The 25,000-nt window shown below is 39.4% G+C and overlaps 1 protein-coding gene across 2 annotated transcripts in view; it reads right to left on the bottom strand.

Annotated features, from left to right (window-relative positions):
• Positions 1 to 17,945, bottom strand: part of LOC137618235 (serine-rich adhesin for platelets) — a 101,806-nt gene extending 83,861 nt beyond the window's left edge. For both annotated transcript variants that reach the window (XM_068348383.1, XM_068348384.1), the window contains exons 1-2: positions 17,822 to 17,945; positions 9,411 to 9,465 (exon numbers count right to left, since the gene is read on the bottom strand). In XM_068348383.1, the coding sequence (XP_068204484.1) occupies positions 9,411 to 9,423 (13 nt within the window). In that variant the 5' untranslated portion in view covers positions 9,424 to 9,465; positions 17,822 to 17,945. The remainder of the gene's footprint in view (positions 1 to 9,410; positions 9,466 to 17,821) is intronic.
• Positions 17,946 to 25,000: the final 7,055 nt, after the last annotated feature.

The following is a 25,000-nucleotide window of genomic DNA, read 5'->3' as shown; positions in this document are numbered from 1 at the left end:
CGCGAGCGATCGCTATGAAGGTTGCGGGTGTGCCCACCAGCGCCAACTGTCGGCCAGATACCACTCTTGTATGTAAACAAAACCTTCAATTCTTCTCGTCCCGCTGCGTCTCTATTGGGGAGGAAGGGAGGGTCATTTAATTTATATATTCACCGGGTAAGTATATTCAAAAATTTATTTTATAATTAAAATATCATTTTTAAATATTTAACTTAGCCGGTGAATATATAATAGCTGATTCACACCCAAGGAGGTGGGCAGAGACCAGAGTTAATTATGTTTACAGCGTATAAGTTAAGAGTTTTTTCATTTTGACAGTTATCAATATAACAAAACCAAAATATATAGGTACCTGGTAAGGAAGTTGACTTAGACGATTACTCTGCCTTGTAAGTCTGTCTTCCTCACGGAGCCCAGCGATCCTCTTAGGATGCTGAAAGACTCCCAGGAGCTGAAGTATCAAGGGTTGCAACCCATACAACAGGACCTCATCAAACCCCTAATCTGGGCGCTCTCAAGAAATGACTTTGACCACCCGCCAAATCAACCAGGATGCGAAAGGCTTCTTAGCCTTCCGAACAACCCATAAAACAATATTAAAAACATTTCAAGAGACAGATTAAAAAGGATATTGGAATTAGGGAAGTGTAGTGGTAGAACCCTCACCCACTACTGCACTCGCTGCAACGAATGGACCCAGTGTGTAGCAGTCCTCGTAAAGAGTCTGGACATCTTTTAAGTAAAATGACGCGAACACTGACTTGCTTCTCCAAAAAGTCGCGTCCATAATACTTTGCAGAGATTTATTTTGCTTGAAGGCCACGGAGGTTGCTATACCTCTAACTTCGTGCGTCTTAACCTTAAGCAAACATCGGTCTTTCTCATTCAAGTGAGAATGAGCTTCTCGTATTAAAAAAATCTGATAAAATATGACAAAGCATTCTTTGACATAGGCAATGAAGGTTTCTTAACTGAGCACCATAATGCCTCAGCTTTCCCTCGAAATGACTTAGTACGAGCTAAATCGAACTTAAGAGCTCTAACAGGACATAATACTCTTTCCAGTTCGTTGCCTACGATCTCTGATAAGCAAGGAATATCAAAAAATTTAGGCCAAGGACGAGAAGGCAGTTCATTTTTGGCCAGGAAACCAAGTTGAAGTGAACAAGTGGCTTTTTTCTGTAGAAAAGTCGATGTTCTTACTGAAGGCATGAAGTTCATTGACCCTTTTAGCCGAAGCCAAGCACACTAGGAAAAGTGTCTTGAGGGTGAGATCCTTCAGGGAGGCTGAATGTAATGGCTCAAACCTGTCTGACATGAGGAACCTTAAGACCACGTCTAAGTTCCATCCAGGAGTTGCCAAACGACGTTCCTTAGAGGTCTCGAAAGACTTAAGGAGATCTTGGAGATCTTTATTGTTGGAAAGATCTAAGCCTCTATGTCGAAAGACCGAAGCCAACATGCTCCTGTAGCCCTTAATCGTGGGAGCTGAAAGGGAGTGAACCTTTCTCAGATGTAAAAGAAAATCTGCGATTTGGGCTACAGAGGTACTGGACGAGGACACAGATGCTGACTTGCACCAGTCTCGAAAGACTTCCCACTTCGACTGGTATACTCTAATGGTAGAAGCTCTCCTAGCTCTTGCAATCGCACTGGCTGCCTCCTTCGAAAAGCCTCTAGCTCTTGAGAGTCTTTCGATAGTCTGAAGGAAGTCAGACGAAGAGCGGGGAGGCTTTGATGGACATTCTTTACGTGGGGCTGACGTAACAGATCTACCGTTAGAGGAAGACTTCTTGGAAAGTCTACCAGCCATTGAAGTACCTCGGAGCACCACTCTCTCGCGGGCCAGAGGGTAGCAACCAACGTCAACCTTGTCCCTTCGTGAGAGGCGAACTTCTGCAGTACCTTGTTGACTATCTTGAATGGTGGGAATGCATATAAGTCCAGAAAAGACCAATCCAGTAGAAACGCGTCTATGTAGATTGCTTCTGTATCTAGGACTGGAGAGCAATAGATTGGAAACCTTTTGGTCAACGAGGAGGCAAAGAGGTCTATGGTGGGTTGACCCCAAGTAGCCCAAAGACTCTTGCCCACGTCATTGTGGAGGGTCCATTCCGTGGGTATCACCTGACCCCTCCGACTGAGACAGTCTGCCAAGACGTTCAAGTCCCCCTGGATGAATCTCGTCAACAGGGAGATGCCTCGAATTCTTGACCATAAGAAAAGGTCCCTTGCGATCTCGAGCAGCGTGAAGGAGTGTGTGCCTCCTTGCTTGGAGATGTACGCCAAAGTTGTGGTGTTGTCTGAGTTGCCTCTACCACTAAGTTTCGAAGAAGCCTTCTAATATCATCAAGGCCAAGTGGACTGCTAATAGCTCCTTGCCGTTGATGTGCATGCTCTTCTGACTTGAGGTCCACAGACCCGAGCATTCCCGACCGTCCAGGGTCGCACCCCAACCCAAATCCGACGCGTCTGAGGACAACACGTGGTTTGGGTTCTTGACTGCTAGGGATAGTCCCTCTCTCAGACTGATATTGCTGTCCCACCATTTCAGGCATGCCTTTACTGGTTCGGAGACTGGGAATGACACCGTCTCTAATGTCTTGTCCTAGTTCCAGTGAAAGGCTAGATGGAACCGGAGAGGCAGAAGGTGTAGTCTCCCTAGTGAGACAAACTGCTCCAGGGATGAGAGAGTCCCTACGAGACTGTTCCAACTCCTGACTGAATAAACGTTTCGTTTCAGCATTAGTTGGACTTCGAGCAGGGCTTGACTGCGAATCTCCATCCCCAAATATAGAATAATCTGGGATGGGATCAGTTGGGACTTTTAGGTTGACCAAAAGTCCCAACTCCCTGGCCAGACTCAACGTCCAATGTAGATCCTGCAGACAGTGAAGACTGGACGATGCTCTGAGAAGCCAGTCGTCCAAGTACAGGGAGGCTCGGATCCCCGATAGATGGAGGGATTTTGCCACATTCCTCATGAGCCTCGTAAACACGAGAGGCGCAGGACTGAGGCCAAAGCACAGGGCTCGAAACTGGTACCCCACATTCCTGTAAACAAACCTCAGAAACGGTTGGGAATCCGGGTGTATAGGAATGTGGAAGTATGCCTCCTGAAGGTCGAGAGAGACCATCCAGTCGCCTTCCATAAATGCTGTCAAGACAGCCTGGTAGACTTCATCGTGAAGTTTGTCTTGACAATGAACACATTGAGCGCACTTGCCTCTTACGTACTCCTGCAGTGAACATGGCTGCCAAATCATGGAGCCATCCCTGAGGGACTTGTTCCTGCAGAGAACGTGGCTGTCAGATCATTGGAGCCATCCCTGAAAGCCTTGTTTATGCATGACATAATTGTACAGCAAAACTTCAAAGGCTTGAAAATAGCTGTGAAGTCGACCTGTAAAATCTTGGAGCGTCTCATGGCCAGGTGCCAGGGAGAGTCTATGAGGTTTGAGAAGTCTATCTGGGCAGAGGCAGGAACTCCCAAGCCGAGAACTTCTCTCGTGTCATATCAGACTCTCGCTCTATAAGCCAGTTTAAAAGAAGGGAAAGCAAAGGCTGTCTCCCCCAAACTCCTCCTGGTGATAAACCAGTCGCCTAGCAAACGTAAAGCTCTCTTAGAAGAGCGAGAGAGCACTAGCTTATAAAACAACGGCTTCGAAGTAGCTAGGCCTAGTGTAAGCTCTGACGTTTAGGCGAACGAGGAGCAGCAGTTACAAAAAGATCCGGACAAAGATCCTTAAAAATCAGCCTGATTTATTTAGAGTCCATAGAGGGCTAAGCAGCTTTAGGCTCCTCTCCGTCTGACAGAGTCCTCAAGGGAATATCAGTAGGAGGGGGAACAGCAACTTCCTCATCTGAAGGAACCTTGTCCGATAATAGCCGAGTCTCAAGCAAGGGAGAGACCTACCGTGGTGGCAATGCTTTACAAGCAGAGTCCACACGCACTGGTGCATTAGTAGCGGACCAGGACGCAACGTCATGTAACTGCTTGACAGTCTGTGAACTGTCAACAACAACAGGTGCGTGAGACCAGGACGCAACGTCATGTAACTGCTTGACAGTCTGTGAACTGTCAACAACAACAGGTGCGTGAGGACGCACAGCGTCCACTCGAGACTGCTTTGACCGCCTAGACTGAGCAGTCAAAACAACTCTAGAATGCGGAGGTTGACACTCAGCGTCAAAACAAGTCAACTCCGATTGTTAGCGAACGTCCTGAACGTCAACAGGAGCATCAGCAAGTGGCCTAACGTCCAAATGTGGCTGAAAATCCACACGAGACCGCATCGAGTGTGGTTTCAAACAACCTGACTGACGTGACTTGGCTACGCCAACGTCAACAGGACGCACAAAGGAACGTTAGGGTGGCTGAAGGCCAGGATCTCGATGAGATAAACGGCTAGGCTCAACGGACTTATCGGCAGAATAGTCTTCGATAAGGGAGGCAAGCTTATTCTGCATGTCTTGCCGTACAACCCATTTAGGATCAACGGGAATGGTTGCGGTAAGAGACGAGGGTAACGTCTGTGACCGCAAAACCTTGCCTACAAAAAGACTCTCGGAGTCTTTGTTACGCTTTTGTTAGGCGGCGAGCAGTCTTCCGATGACTGCATAGGGTCAGAGCTGTCCTAATGGTTAAAACCAGGACGCTGGACCTGTCCTGAAAGGACTGACTTTCGCTTAAAGGGCCTCGAAACCTTGTTCCACGGTTTCTTATGCGAAAAGCCTTCGGATGACGAGGAGAAAATCGTCTCTCTCACCTAATGGTAGGGGTGATCTTGGTAAGATACACCCGATACCATAGAGGGAACGTCTGTTCGCTGATCAAGGCCTCTCGAACCCATAAGTCGTACGACATTACTTCTCCCCTGGGCTTGGGAGCTTGCAAGAGGTCCCGGACTAGGCGAACGACAGGCACGAACAGACGAACCCTCGGTCGCAACACTGATAACACTTTGCGCAATATCACTTTATCACTACGATTTTCTGTTTTGCACTTATTTCACTGAAATCGAATATTTTAACAATTCACATTAGGTATGAATAAAACTGATTTCTACCTGAAGCACGCAATTCTACCCTCATCAAAAGGTTGTAATTGCGAAATCAGTCGTATAATGTAAGCACATTAATACCAGCAAAAAACAGTAAACATATTTTAAGATAAAAAAATCAGTGGCTGGGGAAGAGACTAAACACTAGTTCATTCAAAACTACGTTTTCAATCTCTTACCGTACATTGCCTTGGGACGAGAATAAAAAACTAAAAACGTTTTATCCTTTCTCCCCGTACAGAGACTAGGGACGAGAGTAACTCGAGAACAACGTTACCCGCTTGGGACGAGATAAAGATCGGAACGTTTTCTCTCCTCTCTCTCCCTCCGTCTCTATCTCTCTCTCTCTCTTGATTTCGCACCTAAGAGAAGAGCCCACTTACGTTTCGTCAAAAAAACAGGTTATTTGACCAAAGGAAAAAACTGAAAGGTTTTTCAATTAAAAAGTTCCTTTAAAATAGAATTTAAAACATTTAAGCTTTGAAAGAAGAATGAACAAAACGTCAGAATCGATTTACTCTTTCTGCAAAGTGAAACCGTGATACTCTCTCTCTCTATCGTAACGATAGAGCGCAAACTGCGTAGCATAAATAAACTAAACGTTAGTTCATCTTTGAAACAGTACGAAGACTATTCAAAGAAAAACTTTCATAAAATATCTATTAAAAAAATATTCATTTAATAAGTTTTAAATCATTAGCTCTTTAAAAGCTATTTACGATTGAAAGGGCTCAACGTTGTTTAACTTCGGTTTCCAAGTTAGGACCGCCTACTCTCAGGAAAGGTCGCATATAAACAAATCATTAAAATTTATTTTGATGTTTATTATAAATGGAAAGCTAATCGAAGAGGCCTAATAAAGGCGGTTGAGATATAAAATATATAGAGGAAAATCTATAATTAATTTATAACGTGATAAGATAATTGCTAAAAGCCTAAACACACTTCCGTACTGAGGGAAGGGTCGGCCATTTAAAAGTCAAGGAAAGTCCAGAAAACAATCCAAAGTCATCAAAAATTAAATCTATCCAAAAACGAGTTCAAGATTTAAGTTGAAGATAAAACAACTGTATTGCGAAAGCTCAAACCAAAATGAAGTACTTCACCAAATATGTTAAGAAAACTCCAGGTTCTACAGCGAGTATGAATACGTCTTGTCGTCAACGTCGACAGAGAAGAATTGAAGGTTTTGTTTACATACAAGAGTGGTATCTGGCCGACAGTTGGCGCTGGTGGGCACACCCGCAACCTTCATAGCGATCGCTCGCGAGTTTTTTGAGTGTGTTTTCTGTCGAGCCGCAGAGTTGCAGCTATTATATATTCACCGGTTAAGTTAAATATTTAAAACTAAAAAATTCTCTATGTACTGTTACCTTAGTCTGGTTCAGACACAAATTCACACATTCATTACTACTGCATGGTAGTACCCTAGGCCTCTTAAATTTAAGAGGTAATGATCAAAAATAAAAAAAAGCCAAATTTTATTGGCTAACTTCTATTTCTAATAATTAAGATTATACAAGAAAACTTATGTTTTATTTTAATACAAACCAAACAATTTATATTAACCTTACTGCAGTTAGCTGCTCATGATTATTATTCTCATTATCATTACAGTAAGGTATTATCATCATCATCATCATTACATGACAACCTGTAACCACCTTTTAAGTGTAAAGTCACAACTACTAGGCCACAATTAGAAATGCAGCTCATTATATAAAAAGAAAAAAATGACGAATATAGTAGACTACAAAAAGTTAAAAACAAAATAAAATAGAAAAATGACGAATACAGCAGACTACAAAAAGTTAAAAACAAAATAAAATAAACTATATAAGAAGAGGGATCAACATGCTTACTTGGTCAGATAGGTATGCATGTGTGAAGTTCAACCAGAAAAGGCAGTTTTCCTCATTTCCCTATGTCATTTTGACCCAATATAAAGAAATGTGGGTTGGATACCGGGCACTTTAAATCGTAAGCACAGATTTGCATTAACCCTTTTACCCCAAAGGACGTACTGGTACGTTTCACAAAAGCCATCCCTTTACCCCCATGGACGTACCGGTACATCCTTGCAAAAAAATGCTATAAAAAATTTTTTTTTCATATTTTTGATAATTTTTTGAGAAAATTCAGGCATTTTCCAAGAGAATGAGACCAACCTGACCTCTCTATGACAAAAATTAAGGCTGTTAGAGCAATTAAAAACAAATATACTGCAAAATGTGCTGGGAAAAAAATAACCCCTGGGGGTTAAGGGTAGGAAATTTCCAAATAGCCTGGGGGTAAAAGGGTTAACAAGATGTATCTTGTTTCTTACAAAATCTCATTGTACATCAGCCTGAGTAGCTGATTAGGTGGGAAGGGCTTCTTAATCGAATGAAGAAATAATTAAAAATAGTACGGGCTTGGTCACCCAGCGTAGCATGACTTATAACGTCACTCTACACTCCCAGCTGATTGTTATGCGACAGCTAGGCTGGTCTCGCCAGCACCGTTCGTTTCGTTTTCGAACGAACCACCGTGCTGATAGTTGTGACCTTCTGAATGTAAATGCACAAAAGGCAGATCTAGGATTAACAAGTGGTCAAAAACTATAGTCCATTTCTTTTAGCGATGCATATTTGCACCGACTCGCGGCGGTGCCCTTTTGGCTCGGAAAAGTTTCCTGATCACTGATTGGTTAGAATTATCTTGTCCAACCAATCAGCGATCCGGAAACTTTTCCGAGCTAAAAGGGCACCGCCGCGAGTCGATGCAAATATGCATCACTAAAAGAAATGGACTATGGGAACTGATCATTGCAAGAATCTCCTTCTTTCCCACCCTACATTAAGTGGTTGGACACCTAATGCGCCCTCTCCAGTGCCTTCTCTCAAAGGCATCCACTTGCACCAAACTTCTTGTCTCCATATTATCCCTCACTTTATCTCGTCATCTAATTCTCTGCCTTCCTCTTGATCTTCTACCCTAACAGGTTCCTCCCAAGCGCTCCTCACTCCCTCCCCACCATCCACCCTCAACACGTGCCCAAACCATCTCAGTCGTGGCACACTTATCACCTCTGTAATCTTTACTATGCCTGACATTCTTCTTATTTCATTATTTTCCAATCTTTTAAGCAGTGATATTCCCATAATCCACCTCAGCAGTTTCATCTCTTTTCTCTCAAGCTTTACTTATTCTCTTTGTCTTAAAGCCCAAGTTTCTGATCCATACATTAACAACTGTTTAATACTGTGCTATAGATCTTGAATTTTAGCTTGACTGGCATTTTCTTATCATATACCACTCCAGTTACCTCCCTCCACTTCCCCCATGCTGCTTTTATCCTATTCTCAACTTCACCCTCACATCCTCCCTCCTAACTTATATTAGATCCCTAGTACCTAAATTGCTCTGTATGTTTTATAATTGAGCCTCCATGTTAATGCATGGCTATCCTGTCCCTACCTTCCTTATTGCCCACCATAGTTTCAGTCTTATGCACGTTTATCCTCAAAACACCCATTTCCAAAGTCTCTTGCCACTCTACAACCCTTCTCTGTAATTCTTCCTCATTTTAAGCAGTAATCACCAAATCATCTTCACATAGTAACTTCCACAACTCATCATTTCTGATCTTTTCACTTGACACATCCAAGACCAGCACAAATAAAAATGGGCTTAATGCTGACCCAGGTGTAATCCAACACTTGCTTCAAATCTTCTTGTTTCTCCAACAGCTGTTATTACTGTTGTCCTTGTTATTTTGTATATCATCTCTACCATTCTAACTAACTTCCCCCGGACTTTCCACTTCCTCAAGCACCAAATCATCACTTCTTTAAATCTACAAAAGCACAGAAGAGCTTCTGGTTTCCCTCTGATCTCTTTTCCTGTGACTGGTATCCCCAGTCCCTCTTCCCCTCATGAATCCATACTGCTGTTTCCCAATCTTTACAATCTCATCTAATACCCTCTCAAAAACTTTCAAACTTTGTTAGTTTAATTCTCCAGTAGGTACTAAACTCCTATCTTATTAAAGATTCTAGGGCTGTTCCAGTGCCGCTGAAGGTATGGCCCTATCTTGAAGAGCGAGAGGTTTATTAGAGTAGGAACAAATTCTTTTTCATTTTATATTTTGGTTGGAGTTTTTTATTCTTAGGAATGAATGGCACTTGAATCACAGGTAGCTTGAATAAAATAACAAGAAACAATCACTTATAACTAAAATAATTGTTTAAGACTGATCTATCGACAAAAGGTCAAGTGTTTTAACAAGTTTCAAAACTACATGTCCTGAATATATCTGAATTTTGTTACTTGAATGTACAGTATAAAACATAAAGGACATCTTACATAGTCGGTCCATTGACAGCCTGGGCCATACTCCTTGGTGGCAGTAACATCACTCCTGAAGTGAGAAATAAGGTGTTAGACAAACAAGAGCTAACATAAATTTGATGTGCATTGAGCAAATGCATACAGTGTACCTATATGTCTATACATTGGTACTAACAAATTTTACCAGAGAAACTAGTTTCATCATAATTATACTTACAAAGCCTATGCTATGTACCTTTCCTGCATCTTTATTAAACTTAACAAACATAGAGTCTTTCCTTAAGTTACAACGTGAATTTCTAAAAACTGTACATCACTTATACAGGGCACATACATACTTCACTAACTTTCCAAAGTTCATTTAAATTTAGTATGCAGTTCCTCCTCATCATTATTTCTTGACATTATGCATATAGGCATCATGGATCAACATTGTGGGCAGGAAAATCATTCAATGATCCTTGTTTGATGAATGACTGACTGATTTCTAAAACTGCCATTACCACAACGAAGGTTAATATTACTAGAGACATTACTTCATACTTTTTAAATGATGGTATCTGGTCAGAAACCACAAATTAATTTATTTCTGCAGTGTACAGTAATATACCTCCCTTCTCAGGGGCAAAAGACAGTGGGATCTTTTGACTCCCTTCCTCGGCCTTCTCTACACAAGTCATCTCGTCTTTTGCCAATGAAATCTGTTAGCCAAGTGGAAACATCAGAATTCAAAGTGTGTGGAGCTAAAGTTTGTGCTAAGTCCACAAAACGATAGCTTCATTGGCCTACTTCTAGGTCCGAGCCAAGTGATGAAGTAATTTGGGCACTGATCTTATGTATACAGTACTGTGTATATTTGACCTCTAGGACATTATGAGAGTGAAATGACCTAAACCTTGCCTCTACCACGATGAACAACTTTTAACCTTGATCCCAATCCTCTTGCTTCTTCACATACTTCTCCTACTGTTGCTATTGCTGCCACTCCTGCAATTTAGACTTGCAGTGATTGGTGGTCCTTGAACTTCCTCCAAGATGAGTTCTGTATGTACTAGACCTGCAACCCTCTCTCCTCCCTGATGTTACTAAAGATAACCGTCAAGTGATACAGGGAACAAGACTCTGCAGCCATAGGAAAATTCTGTCATTTGTTTTGGAATTTGAAAGTAATTGCCACTCTTCAATACCTCTGGCCATGATTGCTATTCCTCCTACCTCATAACCAATCTCTCTCAAGAGTTATTCCAATTTAGACTTGGATGATTGGATCCTCAATTTACTTTGACTTTTTTTTACTTACTTTTCAGTGTTTCAGAACATTAGTCATATCCTTTGCATGTACGAACATCAAGGGAGGTAGTCAAATGTTCCAGTGTCATCTCTCTTTGGCTTCTCTTCCCAGCCCTCCATTAAGTAAGAATAACTTATTTCACTGCAAAGTTTGTTATAAAGTTCCAGGCCAACTTCTTAGAACATACAATAACAAGTACCCTCGATATGCTTGTCTTTGGCTAAGAAACATTGTTGGGCATCTTACATATGTCCATGGAGGATTACCTCAACTGGTATAAGCCTACAAGAGATATTCTCTACCATAAACTTGCAGTGATTAACTGTTATGTAAAAGCTGGATATGATTAAATTTTGGAAGGTCAAAGTCAAAGGTCAAGGTCACAGTCAAGCAATGTGTCCAATTCAAGTAACCAGCCATAAATTTGGACATCGTTGTCACAGAGACTTCAAACTTGGTTCATATTTGTGTATGAAAATCCACGGCAATTAATATATGATAAGGTCAAAGGTCAAGTTTGATCAAAAGGGTGAGAAATAAGCTGCCGTGGCGGAGGTCTGCGCTCTACTGAGTGCCCATCTGGTTATTTATCTAATTATCTAGTTTGGGGTAGCAAGCTTGAGGTGCGTAAGTATTATTCTCACTGCTTTCCTCAAAAAGAACTTGTTTCTTCACAATTTCTACCTTGTGTAAAACAGAAGCTATTAGGTACTTCAGATCTGAAATCCATGGAAGCATTTCTAGCTTAACTCTCTGGATATGATTTTTCATTAGCTTTGGTAAATAGAGTAAACCTAGTAAGCTTCACTATAAATCTGATAAGAAGTCTGTATCAAACTTATAAGAGAAAAGGGTTTTCATTTGAGATTCTCTTGACATAGTTTGTGGTTATCCTTTTACTTTGATTCCATTAATTCTGCACTCCGAGGCATTGAAAGATCATTCACTGCCCTTGGATGCCTCTACTCAGTAGGGGTTAGCCAGTAATTGAAATAATATATGCCTGTGTTTAGCAAGAAATTAATTTATCATACATCAATGAAGGTGGGAACGGGTGTAAGAAATGATTTAGCAGCTAGAGTAGCTATGAATGTGTTGAGGTGGTTTGGCCATGTTGACAGAATGGAAAATGGCTGTCTGCTAAAGAAGGTGATGAATGCAAGAGTTGATGGGAGAAGTACAAGAGGAAGGCCAAGGTTTGGGTACATGGATGGAGTGAAGAAAGCTCTGGGTGATAGGAGGATAGATGTGAGAGGGGCAAGAGAGCGTGCTAGAAATAGGAATGAATGGCGAGCGATTATGACGCAGTTCCGGTAGGTCCTGCTGCTTCCTCTGGTCACCTTGGATGACTGCGGAGGTAGCAGCAGTAGGGGATTCAGCTCATGGAGCTTCATCTGTGGTGGATAACGGGGGAAGGTAGGCTGAGGCACCATAGCAGTACCAGCTAAACTCGGTTGAGTCCCTCATCAGGCTGGGAGGAGCGTATAGAGGAGAGGTCCCCTTTTTTTCATTTTTTTGATGCTGGCTAACCCCCAGAATTGAGGGAAGTGCCTTGGTATATAAATAGATGGATCAATCACATTGACTCATCTCTCTAAAGTGGGAAGATCCTAAGGGGCAACATAGAATGTGGGCGAAGAGAGGCCGGAAACTGAACAGTAATCATCATTATTACTCACCGACTTCAAAATGGTATCAACCACACAAAATACCTTCAATAAACTTTCTTAATTTCAGCAATACTTTAACCCTTTTACCCCCAAAGGACGTACTGGTACGTTACACAAAAGGCATCCCTTTACCCCCATGGACGTACCGGTACGTCCTAGCAAAAAAATGCTATAAAAATTATTTTTTTCATATTTTTGATAATTTTTTAAGAAAATTCAGGCATTTTCCAAGAGAATGTGACCAACCTGACCTCTCTATGACAAAAAATTAAGGCAGTTAGAGCAATTTAAAAAAAAATATACTGCAAAACGTGCTGGGAAAAAAATAACCCCTTGGGGGTTAAGGGTTGGAAATTTCCAAATAGCCTAGGGGTAAAAGGGTTAAATTCAACCTAATAAAAATCAAAATTTATTGATGTATAAACAAATTATCAAAATAGGTTAAAACAACATCACTTAAACATGAAAATCCCACAATACAAACATACAACTGTAAGCAAGAAATTAAATGTAGCTATATTACATACAAATATAACCTAAAATTACTTTTATTAAAATACTAGTCATTCTAAAGTGAAATTCATGAATATCCAAGGTAATCACATGTATGTAAATTTGACTCACTCTACCTTACGATCAATGAATACTGGCACCTATATCTATTAAATCACACGGGCAATATTTATTTGAGATACTATTTTGCGACATTTATGATTCTCTGCATTGTTAACTTCAATAGAAACTTAATGCACTCATTACTTTAAAAAAAAATTGACTATCTTTACTACACAATGTTATTCTGGTTTGTTTTCAAATTCTAGATGTCCCCAATTTTTATTGAAACATTTTGTTGCTCTTAAGGAAGATATATAGTTTTATATTTCTTTCCTACACCATGAATAAATTAGTTTATCTAATAGAGGGAGTGAATTTCCATATTGCAGTACAGTTCTGTACGGGGTTGCAACCCCAAACTGTGATAAAAGCTGGGAAGAAGAGAAGAACATGGTTTGTACATAAAACGGCCATGACTCATAGCCTTATAGCAATGCCATCTTGCCTAATGAAAGCCCCCATCACTGATCATCGTACAAGCGTAGGACATAGAGCCCTAGGTTATGTAGATAGGTTATCTTATGATATATTTTGCTGACTGTGTAAATAGCCAAAAATTGGACGCAAGTGTAAATAGCCAATAAGTGGACACAAGTGTAAATAGCCAATAAGTGGACACAAGTGTAAATAGCCACTAAGTGAACACAAGTGTCAATATTTTATAAGTGATCAAAAGTGTAAATAGCCAATAAGTGAACACAAGTGTCAATAGCCCATAAGTGATCACATGTAAATAGCCAATAAGTGGACACAAGTGTAAATAGCCAATAAGTAGACACAAGTGTCAATAGCCCATAAGTGATCACATGTAAATAGCCAATAAGTGGACAAAAGTATAAATAGCCAATAAGTGGACAAAAGTATAAATAGCCAATAAGTGGACACAAGTGTAAATAGCCACTAAGTGAACACAAGTGTCAATAGCCCATAAGTGATCACAAGTGTAAATAGCCAATAAGTGGACACAAGTATAAATAGCCAATAAGTGGACACAAGTGTAAATAGCACTAAGTGAACACAAGTGTAAATAGCCAATAAGTGGACACAAGTATAAATAGCCAATAAGTGGATACAAGTATAAATAGCCAATAAATGGACACAACTGTAATTAGCCACTAAGTGAACACAAGTGAATAAATGGACACAAGTGTAAATAGCCAATAAATGGACATAAGTCTAAATAGCCACTAAGTGAACACAAATGTCAATAGCCCATAAGTGATCACAAGTGTAAATAGCCAATAAGTGGACAAGTGTAAATAGCCAATAAGTGGACAAGTGTAAATAGCCAATAAGTGGACTCAATTGTAAATAGCCAATAAATGGACACAAGTGTAAATAGCCAATAAATGGACATAAGTCTAAATAGCCACTAAGTGAACACAAATGTCAATAGCCCATAAGTGAACACAAGTGTAAAGCCAATAAGTGGACACAAGTGTAAATAGCCAACAAGTGGACACAATTGTAAATAGCCACTAAGTGAACACAAGTGTAAATAGCCAATAAGAGGACACTGTAAATAGCCAATAATTGCATATATAGAATAATATCCAATATGTGGAACCACTGCAAAAAAAACCACACACAATAAGTAGTTAGTGTAGTCACATCCATTCTACATCAAAATTGTTGCAAATATATTACATGTATTGCAGAGACATCAGTAAAGCAGCGTAACTATGACCCTTTTATTTTCACACGTCGCCAAACTACCCTGAATAGATCTTCTAGTGCAATCCTAAATTTTGACACTCGTTATAAACCACTGAGGAATGGTTTTTAAAACGTTCTCATGTCATGGCTAATGATACGACCCCTATCATATTCTGGCTAATGATATGATTGCTTTTATATTTTCACTAATGGATGGGATAAGTTCAGTGAAACTCATGTTTGACCATTGTCTCATGAATCATACATCAGTAAGTAATATTTTTTTTTATCTTGCATGAATATTCAAGACTAATTCCTTTGCTGTAATCATTTAAAAGCCTTGGTATGCATGGGCTTAATGAAGGTTGAAGATGTTGAAACAACTATGTATTGAAAACCATAATCATAATTGGAAATAAACTGGTTCTGAAGATAGGAATTATTTAGGTGAGTAATATCAAACGTGGAATATAGTTCCCCTGAAAGTTTTTTAAACTGCTTTTGACAAATTTTATATATTTGGTTAATCCATTAGTCAATTTATAGGACAAAAATAAGGTATCCTAGTAAGAAACCAGTCTCTTGGCCCTTTCTCTTTGAGGATATCAAAGAAAAAGATGACAAGCAAGCGAGATGTATAAAAACGTTGTTCAAGGATCTACGGTCACCTAGATCAGGTCAAGTAAGGTAGGGTGGGCTAAGGGATGAGAGGTTCTGATCTCTCAGTTTTGTAACACATGTCAACTAAGTGAAGTTAGGATACATCACTGTACATATTTCACTCTTTAATACTGTATATGTGTACAGGTAAGTGTAGGTGTACGTGTACAGGTACTACTGTATTCGTAGCTGATGACAGGGGATGGGGAACACCCAGCTAGCCCGAGCATTCCCCAGTCATTCTCATTTTGGTATTAGTAAAAGCAATTGGAGTCATTATTATTCGATTTATCATAAATAACAAAAACGTTTTTAAAGGCTGCTCATGAATGGCCGAGGCAAAGGATAGTGACAATGCCCTAGAGACAGGACAATGCCCAAGAGACTGACCATATATACTATACATTTGATAAAACATCCAAGCCCCCTCCCTACCCTAGCTAGGACTCTATCTGCTGATGACTCAGCAGATAGAGTTAAAGCCTCCCCCTAATATCCCCACTCCTTAGCTCACAAGGATAGAGAGGTTGCCGTAGTCACTACATGAAACTACCGAGATTGAGCGGGGCTCGAACCCAAGGCCGGAGATTGCCAGGTAGGGACGTTTCCAATAGGCCACCACAAACTATATTTGTGTTCGGAGGAAAAATTAAGTAATGTTGGATTATAAAATAGGGATTTCCAATTTTGGTACCACACTCTTGTTACCAGTAAATATTTCCAATTTGTCAAAATCATAATAAACTCCAGACAAATATTTTGGAGCCTTTGTATATCAACGGCCAGTTCCCCCAGCGAGCATTAAATTTGGACATAAGCTAAACTTAACTTCCTCCCTCTAACCTACAAGCCATGTCCTTAATTATTTACCTAACGGGGGGCTAACGCCCCGTCGCTATCCCCCCCTACACTGCTGTATCCTTAGTCAGCCGACATCATACATACAGATGGCCGCTATCATACATACACCCCAATATTCTAATTGCTATTCAATCTTTGGGTATAAATTAAATTTGTTCGAAATTTTATAAACTTCATTTGATTTACCTTATCTAGCTGTTTATTATATAAAACATATAACAAACAATATTCTCGATTGAAAAACATTAACTTTTAGGTATTTGTTTACAAGAGTACGCTCTCCATTTACTCCAAAATTATGCAATCCTCAGCTCTCCTCTTTTTGTACAGTAATTAGGAGGTTCTTTAAATCCTGGGAAAGCAAGAAATAGCAAGATATGTTGCGCCAGGGGGGAGAGGGGGAGGGTTTGGTTGAGGAGGTACTAAACGACCTGGAACCGACATAGTCCACATGGTCAATCAAAGATTAGTTCGTGACGTCAGCAGACATATGGTATATATTCAAAATATAAACGAAATTAAAAATAGAGTAATTACTCAAAAGTGTCACTATTTGTGAATTGTATATTTTATTTGGTAAAAACTTAACAAATCTTAATTTTTTAAAAGAAACTTTTTATGAGAATGACTATTTTTGCTGCATATGTCTGTATTCATTGACAGGAAATTGTCAAGCTTCCTTAGGCAATGGTCAATAGATGGCGTTAGTGTAGCAAAACGTCGTCTGGGAAAACTAGTCGTTCTCAAAATAGTTTCTTTAAAAAAAAAAATCAACAAGATTTATTATCAAATATTTACCAAATATAAAAAATACAATTCACAAATAGTGAAACTTTTGAGTAATTACTCGATTTTTTATTTCGTATATATTTTGAATATACTGTACAGTATACCAAATGTCCGCTGACGTCACGTTCTCTTTGATTGACTATGTGGACGATGTCGGTTCCAGGTCGTTTAGTACCTCTTCAACCAACCCCTCCCCCTCCCCCCTTTCGAAACATATCTTGCTTTAACCCCTCCCCCTCCCCCCTTGCAAAACATATCTTGCTATTTCCTGCTTTCCCAGCATTTAAAGAACCTCCAAATTACTGTACTAAAAGAGGAGAGCTGAGGATTGCATAATTTTGGAGTAAATGGAGAGTGTGCTCTTGTAAACAAATACCAACTATTGTGTCATTCCTTCTCTAGGGTTTCCCCATGAATCAGTTAGCCTAAGAGCTAATTCCACGCCCAATCCCCTGTAAAGCTATTCTACAGTAATGGTTACTTTTCATTAGTGTTATTTATTGCCTTTGGTATTATATTGTAGGTCTGGCAAAGCCTAAAATGTAGAGGTCCTTATAGGGTCAAACTTTTGGGTGTTGTCACATCCTATACGATCATCCTACGTTTTTTTCTAACCTTACCAAAGCCAATCAAAGTCTTCAAAGACCTGTATTATGTGGTAATAGGATAAATAAAAGCCCCATTGCACGCTGACATAAATAATCAACATCCTGTCAACAATCAACAGCCCTAAATATATATATATATTTTTTTTTAAATGCGAAACGTAACTCAAGAGACAACAGCGCAGGACTAACAGGTTCTTCATATATCAGCTTAGAGCTTCAGATTATGCCAATACCAAGAATTATTATCTAAAGAAACGATGGAGACTGAATACATACGGCAGGAGAGAGTCGATATTTGATTTGCCAAAGGGTGCAGCTGTTTATGTCACTGCCGTAATGACAGTTCAGTAGTTCCAGCAGACGCCATTGGTCTGCTCCCTTCGCGCCCTCTAGATGCGCGCCATTCAACTAAAATATATCTTCTCTAAGGTTTAACCAGTACTAATACTTCCTTAAATACATTTATTAAATGCCGCATAAAGATATTGCTAGTGATAGATTTATTGATAAATGTGATTAGGGTATTGCAGATCAAATACTATAAGTTTTAAGAAGAAAAATGAAGGTAAATCCTACATTAAAGGGGACACTTGCTAATTCTGAAGCACACACCTTTTTTTTTCATAGCCCTTAGTTTGAAAAGTTTTCAGTATTGTAATCATTTAAGCATTTATAAATGTAGTAACGTTGTTGTGTGTTATATTCCATGAGTGTTTATAGGTTAATTATCCACCAGCTAATATAGTAGCTCGCCAATCTTTGATATTATTTCAACATTATTGTAGGATGTCAGAGAATTTCAAATTAATCAATCAATCAACGTCATAGTGTTTGATTGAAACTCCTTTTGAAAAAATAGATTACAGATACCACCTAGAGTCTTTGCTATTATAAATAAAACTGTACGAAATGTTATCAAGCAGTAGTCTATATTTTTGGTCGATGTCAGAGCAAAGATAACTTGAAATATTCTAAATTATGCATTGGTTAAACACAGAATCACGGAGTACAAATCTTGGGATATAGCATGAATTTACAACGTCAAAATAAGAGTTTCAGACATTCTTCTGGGTATTCATATATTCCAATTATCATCTTTAATCAGAAGATTAAGATAGGTTTAAATTACTGAGATGAACGTGCATTTTATCAGACTTAAACCAAAAATGTCGTAATTTTTATGTAGTTGTTAAGTGTGCAAAATCAGAAAATCGCTCGTATAAAAATCAGACTAAAATTAGGTGAGAATTTCTGAATCTCCTGTATTAACCTTAGATCTAGGAAGTGCATGGAATCCCATATAATTGTAAGGTGCTTGAAAAGGATACGACAATGTTTTGACTTGGAAATACTAGAATGTCTTAATGTACAATCTATATGATATGGATAGAAAGCATTGGAGAGGGCGCATATCAGGCAACCGACCCCTTAATGTATGGATAAAGGTGGGAAAGAAGAAGATGATTTCTTAAATTACAGCCAAAGACAGTAGGAGTAATGGTCATGCAGCATGCTATAAGCCAAGCAGCCAACACTCACATTAAGGTAAGAATCAGCAGGAGATTTTTTTCATCGCGTGAGATTATATATTATATTGTTATTCGATCATTATTTTAATTTTAGTGCCCCACAGAATTCCTAAAATTCTGAGATACTACATCTAGAGAGTTATGAGGTCTTTTGACTGGCCAGACAGTACTACATTAGACCCCTCTCTCTCTCTCTCTCTCTCTCTCTCTCTCTCTCTCTCTCTCTCTCTCTCTCTCTCTCTCTCTCTCTCTCTCTCTGGTTACGGTCCATGTTCCCCTTGCCCACACACACACACACACCGAATAGTCTAGTATATTCTTTACATAGTCTCCTCTGTCCTCATACACCTGACAACACCGAGATTACCAAATATTTCATATTCAACCAAAAGAGTTACTGCATTGTAATTGTTCAGTGGCAACTTTCCTCTTGGTTAAGGTAGAAGAGACTCTTGAGCTCTGGTAAGCAACTCTTTTAGGAGAGGGACTCTCTAAAATCAAACCATTGTTCTCTAGTCTAGAGTAGTAGCCTACCATAGCCTCTGTGCCATGGTCTTCCACTGTCTTGGGTTAGAGTTCTCTTGCTTGAGGGTACACTTATTCTAATGTTGTTACTCTTCTTAAAATATGTTATCTTTCCTTGTTCCCTTTCCTCACTGGGCTATTTTCTCTGTTAGAGCCCCTGGGCTTCCTGCTTTTCCAACTAGGGTTGTAGCTTAGCAAGTAATAATACTAATAATAATATGTAGGCTAATTCATGAGTTGTCTATACTTTAGTACTGAAGAAGCTTCCTCATGATTGTAACTAAATGTTTGTAGTGATTACTGGAATGTAATCTAGGTTGTAATCAAAAGAGCACTCTTCGACCCTTACTTTCTTAAATCATATATTCTCTTTGCATGGATACCAAATATACGGAGTTTTACATGCACAACAATGAGATTAATGATAGGAGCACCATTAGAAACAGTCATAGGTACTAAAAGCAATTGTGTATGAAGCATACTCTGAATGCAATAATATCTGGAGCATACTTTAGATAGAGCTGTGTCTAGTATATCTATAACGTTCAAAACGCTCCCAGAAGTCTAAAATTGTCCCCTGGTCTATACTGAGACTGCATATATAACATACATACACTGAATACAGTTTTTATCGGAAATATACCTTGAGTCCTCTTGTATTTAAAGTATATGACTTTATCTTGAAGTATATGCAGGAGAGTATAGTTTTGGAAGATCTGAATTTAATGGATAGTTTGAATTATGAAAAATCTTATGCAACATACATTGCTAACTAATTGAATGATGGTGTCAGAGATTAATATCTAGATCAGGAAAAGAAATTTAATTTAATATTTCTAAAGCTTTTGTTCTACACATTTGAGTCAGCTTCTAAAGTCCAGACTAGAGAATAATGCTCAAAAGGAGTTAGAATGTAAGATTTATAGAACATACTCTCAGGATATCAAACCTCATAAGACTTTCTTAATATGACAAACTTTTATCTACTTAGAATTTTGTTAGGGTTTAATTTTATACCCCATAACAGGCACTACGTTCTAATTTTAACTAGATGTCAATTGATGTCAAGAGAGTAGCATCATCTGCATATGCAACGAGCCTGTTTCTTGGCCACACAATATATCATGCATATTATTATTATTATTATTATTATTATTATTATTACAGTATCATTATTACTATTACTATTATTATTATTATCATTATCATTTTTATTATTATGTTATTATTATTATTATTATTATTATTATTATTATTATTATTATTATTATTATTATTATTATTATTATTATTATTATTATTATTATTACTAGCTAAGCTACAACCCTAATTGGACAAGCAAGATGCTATAAGCCTAAGGGCTCCAACATGGAAAAATAGCCCGTTTAGTAAAGGAAATAAAGAAAAAGTAATGAGCTGAGAACACTACCTTGAGGAACACCAGATGTATACATTCCTATAGTCACTATGGTGTCCATCAACAGTTGTTCTATGTAATCTATTAATCAGAAATTCCATAATGCTGTCATTGCAAAAACAGGCTTTCTCAATATTGCTGACCCAAGTGACTTTGATAAGCGCAGTGTTGCACCACCTTACACGGAAACTCCTTGGCATATTTACTTTATTGAATCAGCCTCAAGTTTATACTTGTCACTAGCAGCATGCGCCAGGCTAAATCTAGTGCATTAAACATTTCCTTTATCACTGACCAACCTTAGTCATAGTTATGATGGAGGAGAAGCCACAGTTACCATTTTCTCTCTTGGAGGAAAATATTCCTCGACTACAGGAATGTCTCCAGAAACATTCATCAGCTATAATGTTCAATACAACCAGGTTCGCCCCACTTACCAGTGATCTCTGAACTGCCCAACCGCGTACTGTACACCAAGGTCTACACGATATTCTCTAGACCTTTCACTGGCCGCATATGAACTGCCCAACCACATACTGTCCACCAAGGTCTATATATTATTCTCTAGACCTTGCTGTACACCTTTCACGGGCCGCAGCCCGCAAACTATATGCATACCTTGCCCGGGCCCCGCGATGGTGCCATTGTACCATAAACAAGAAGAGCTCTACTAGATGGGGATGTACGTAGCAGAGCTGTTCAACCAGTGTGTTTGATTGCTTATCGTACTCAAAAGGGATTCTCTCCAGATATTGTCTACTACAAACTTCATCTAGATGTCTAGCCATAATTCTGATATGATACATTGGAGTAAAGGAAATTTACCATAAATTGATCATAGGAAATTGGGACATACCTTCCAGACCCAGATTACAGACGAAGCTAAAAGCACTCCCAGGAGAACTGCAATTCAAGACAACAAATTTTTTAGTTACAGTTCAGACATTGCTGCACTAGGTAAGTCTCTCCTCACAGGCGAATGCCTTCTAAAGTGTGTAAGGGTAAATCTTTATTTTGAAGAAGTCTACTATGAATTCTCATAGGATTCCCAGCACAGGGTTTGCTGTTTAGATCAACATACTTGCAAACTAACCTGAAAGTTCCACAGGTATCAATGAAAGACTCAGTACCAAACATATTCCACTGGTAAAAGGGCATTTCTTTGTATTCATTAGTGCTTATGCTAATTAAATGAATAAATATAACTCTTTTTGCACCCTTGATACAGCGTTACAAAACATCAAGAGATCTGACAAGTGTGTCTTGCTGCGAAAACAAAGTTCTGCAGAGGTGACAATGGTCATCATTGGACAGACAATGTAAATGCTAATGCTTTCAAACTCCTCTCTCTATATCTGGAATACAATTTTCTCATTATAAGCACAATATTCTATCTCAAGGACAAGCTTAAAAACACATGGAAAAAATCTGAGGTTTAAGTATTGGCATCCGATGGACTATACTATAATCAGGCAGAACCGCCCTGATGATGTAAGCCTAACTCGAGTCCAGCAAGGGGTGGAGTGTTGGAACGATAAAGAAATTGAGCTGTGCAGGCGGGCTGCCGGTCGGGACTACGGTCTACCCCAATAGCCAAAAACAAAGTCCTTCTAAAGAAGGCAACTGCGCTACCCCATACGAATGGGAATAAAGCACGCTAATAGAAGAAGAAAAAGAAAAAAAAAAGTTGGAAACGGGATCTTTTCCCAAGGCATATTGGCGAGGGCGTTTCTTTCATTCCAACTTGGAAGTAAAAGTTTGACTTGGAAACCTCATCCAAACCCATTTGAATGGGATTAAAACAGAAGGATGTTCTGGCCCCTGTTCTATTCAATCTATTCATCTACCCAGTGATAACTATATTACAGGAAAATCTTTAAAAGTGGAATAACAGAGTGAATGATAGTCTGTTCAACGCCCTATAGTTACAACTCCTGAAAAAAAATCTATATTTTATTATTATTATTATTATTACTATTATTATTATTATTCAATTGGTTGAAGTGTACCGTGCTACTGATACTGTCATTTTACCCCACCGGACACATAGCTGTAGGAGAACACACACTGCCCCTACCCGACGAACACAAAGAATGCGGGTCAACTTCGGGTTTTGAGAGAAAAGCGCCACATAATTTGCCGGCCATAGGCCCAGAGCAACGACGGGGCTGCGCCATAACGAACAAGTAATATACCGCGAGACACAGGAACACAGAGGGAAAGGAAGGGAAGCACACAAGGGACCACGTGGGAACCGCGTGGGACACAAAGGGATCGGGGACACAAAGGGTCGCACTGGGTTAGAGAGAGAGCGTCGGTGTGTTAACGCCGACGCGACCAGAAACTTACTGAGGAGCGAGACCTGAGAAAGCATGCTCTCTGACCCCGGGTCATCTCTGGGCGCGTATCACTCCGCCAGAGATTACCCCACATAGAGAACGGGAAGAGGGTAAACTACACAAAATTCTGGTCGGATGGGAGGAGACCCCAGATACTCCTAAGAAAGTAGTTCGAGGTAAGTACTCCGTGTTGGAACAAACTGTCATTTTAGCCAACAATTTGGAGTCAATGAAATGCATATCATATACCCTATCTTCAATATACCAGGAAATATTTTACAGATGAATATAAGAAAAGCACCAATGCAACAAACTGACCCAAATCAGAATTCATCTATCTTCACCATTAGTGATACACAACGGAGGACGATGTCCTGTTTTACAAAAACCTATGTACCATTGTTTCATACTCATAGAAGAGACTCTTTAGCTATGGTAAGCAGCTCCTCTAGGAGAAGGATACTCCAAAATCAAACCATTGTTCTCTAGTCTTGGGTAGTGCCATAGCCTCTGTACCATGGTCTTCCACTGTCTTGGGTTAGAGTTCTCTTGCTTGAGGCTACACTCCGGCACACTATTTTATCTAATTCCTCTTCCTCTTGTTATGGTAAAGTTTTTATAGTTTATATTGAAAATATTTATTTTAATGTTGTTACTCTTCTTGAAATATTTTATTTTTCCTTATTTCATTTCCTCACTGGGCTATTTTCCCTGCTGGGGCCTCTGGGCTTATAGAATCCTGCTTTTCCAACTAGGGTTGTAGCTCAGAAAGTAATAATAATAATAATAATAATAACAATAATAATAATAATAATAATAATAGAATGAGTTCGATGATGGTGTGTTGGATAAAATAAACTAGGTACATGTGATATTGGCAGGCTGCGGAGCAGTATTTTTCAGAATAATAACCTAAGCCTGACCCCAAATTCCAAATATATGAAGAAGTAGGTAGCTTATCCCAACTTTCCTCTATGGTGCGGAGACTTGCCATACCGGGAAAACTATGCGCCTAAAACTAACTTAATAAAGCCAATTGAAAAACGACCACCAAAGATCCAACAACATATATAAAGACAAATCCAAGTCAGCCACGGATAAGTGAAAAATTAAAACATCTATCTTGGAAACCTTTGTTATCCTCAATGCATTGAGAAAGAACCGATGCGGGAGGACACCTGGTTTTAAAGGTATTCCCCCACTGATGCCATATCACAGATCTTAGGACTTTTTTCGAACCCTTCCCCTTACACTCTCTCTCTCTCTCTCTCTCTCTCTCTCTCTCTCTCTCTCTCTCTCTCTCTCTCTCTCTCTCTCTCTCTCTCTCTCTCTCTCTACGATTTTCTACCTAGAAGTACCTATTCACGTTGTAGAAAACTGTCTTATCTTGGCCATGAAGGTGGCGCTAAGGCGAGCTTGAAGTACGAGAAAATTTCGGAAATATACCAATTTATATTAAAATACAGAGAGAGAGAGAGAGAGAGAGAGAGAGAGAGAGAGAGAGAGAGAGAGAGAGAGAGAGAGAGAGAGAGAGAGGAGAGAGAGAGAGAGAGAGAGAGAGAGAGAGAGAGAGCGGCATTGGTGAAAGCAGCCAAGCCTGTGTTCTGTGACGTGGCACAAGTGGGGAATCACTTTAAAACCACGT

This window comes from Palaemon carinicauda, chromosome 24, assembly GCF_036898095.1.
Source record: "Palaemon carinicauda isolate YSFRI2023 chromosome 24, ASM3689809v2, whole genome shotgun sequence".
Taxonomy (NCBI): domain Eukaryota; kingdom Metazoa; phylum Arthropoda; class Malacostraca; order Decapoda; family Palaemonidae; genus Palaemon; species Palaemon carinicauda.
This window is presented reverse-complemented; position numbering and strand designations above follow the sequence as displayed.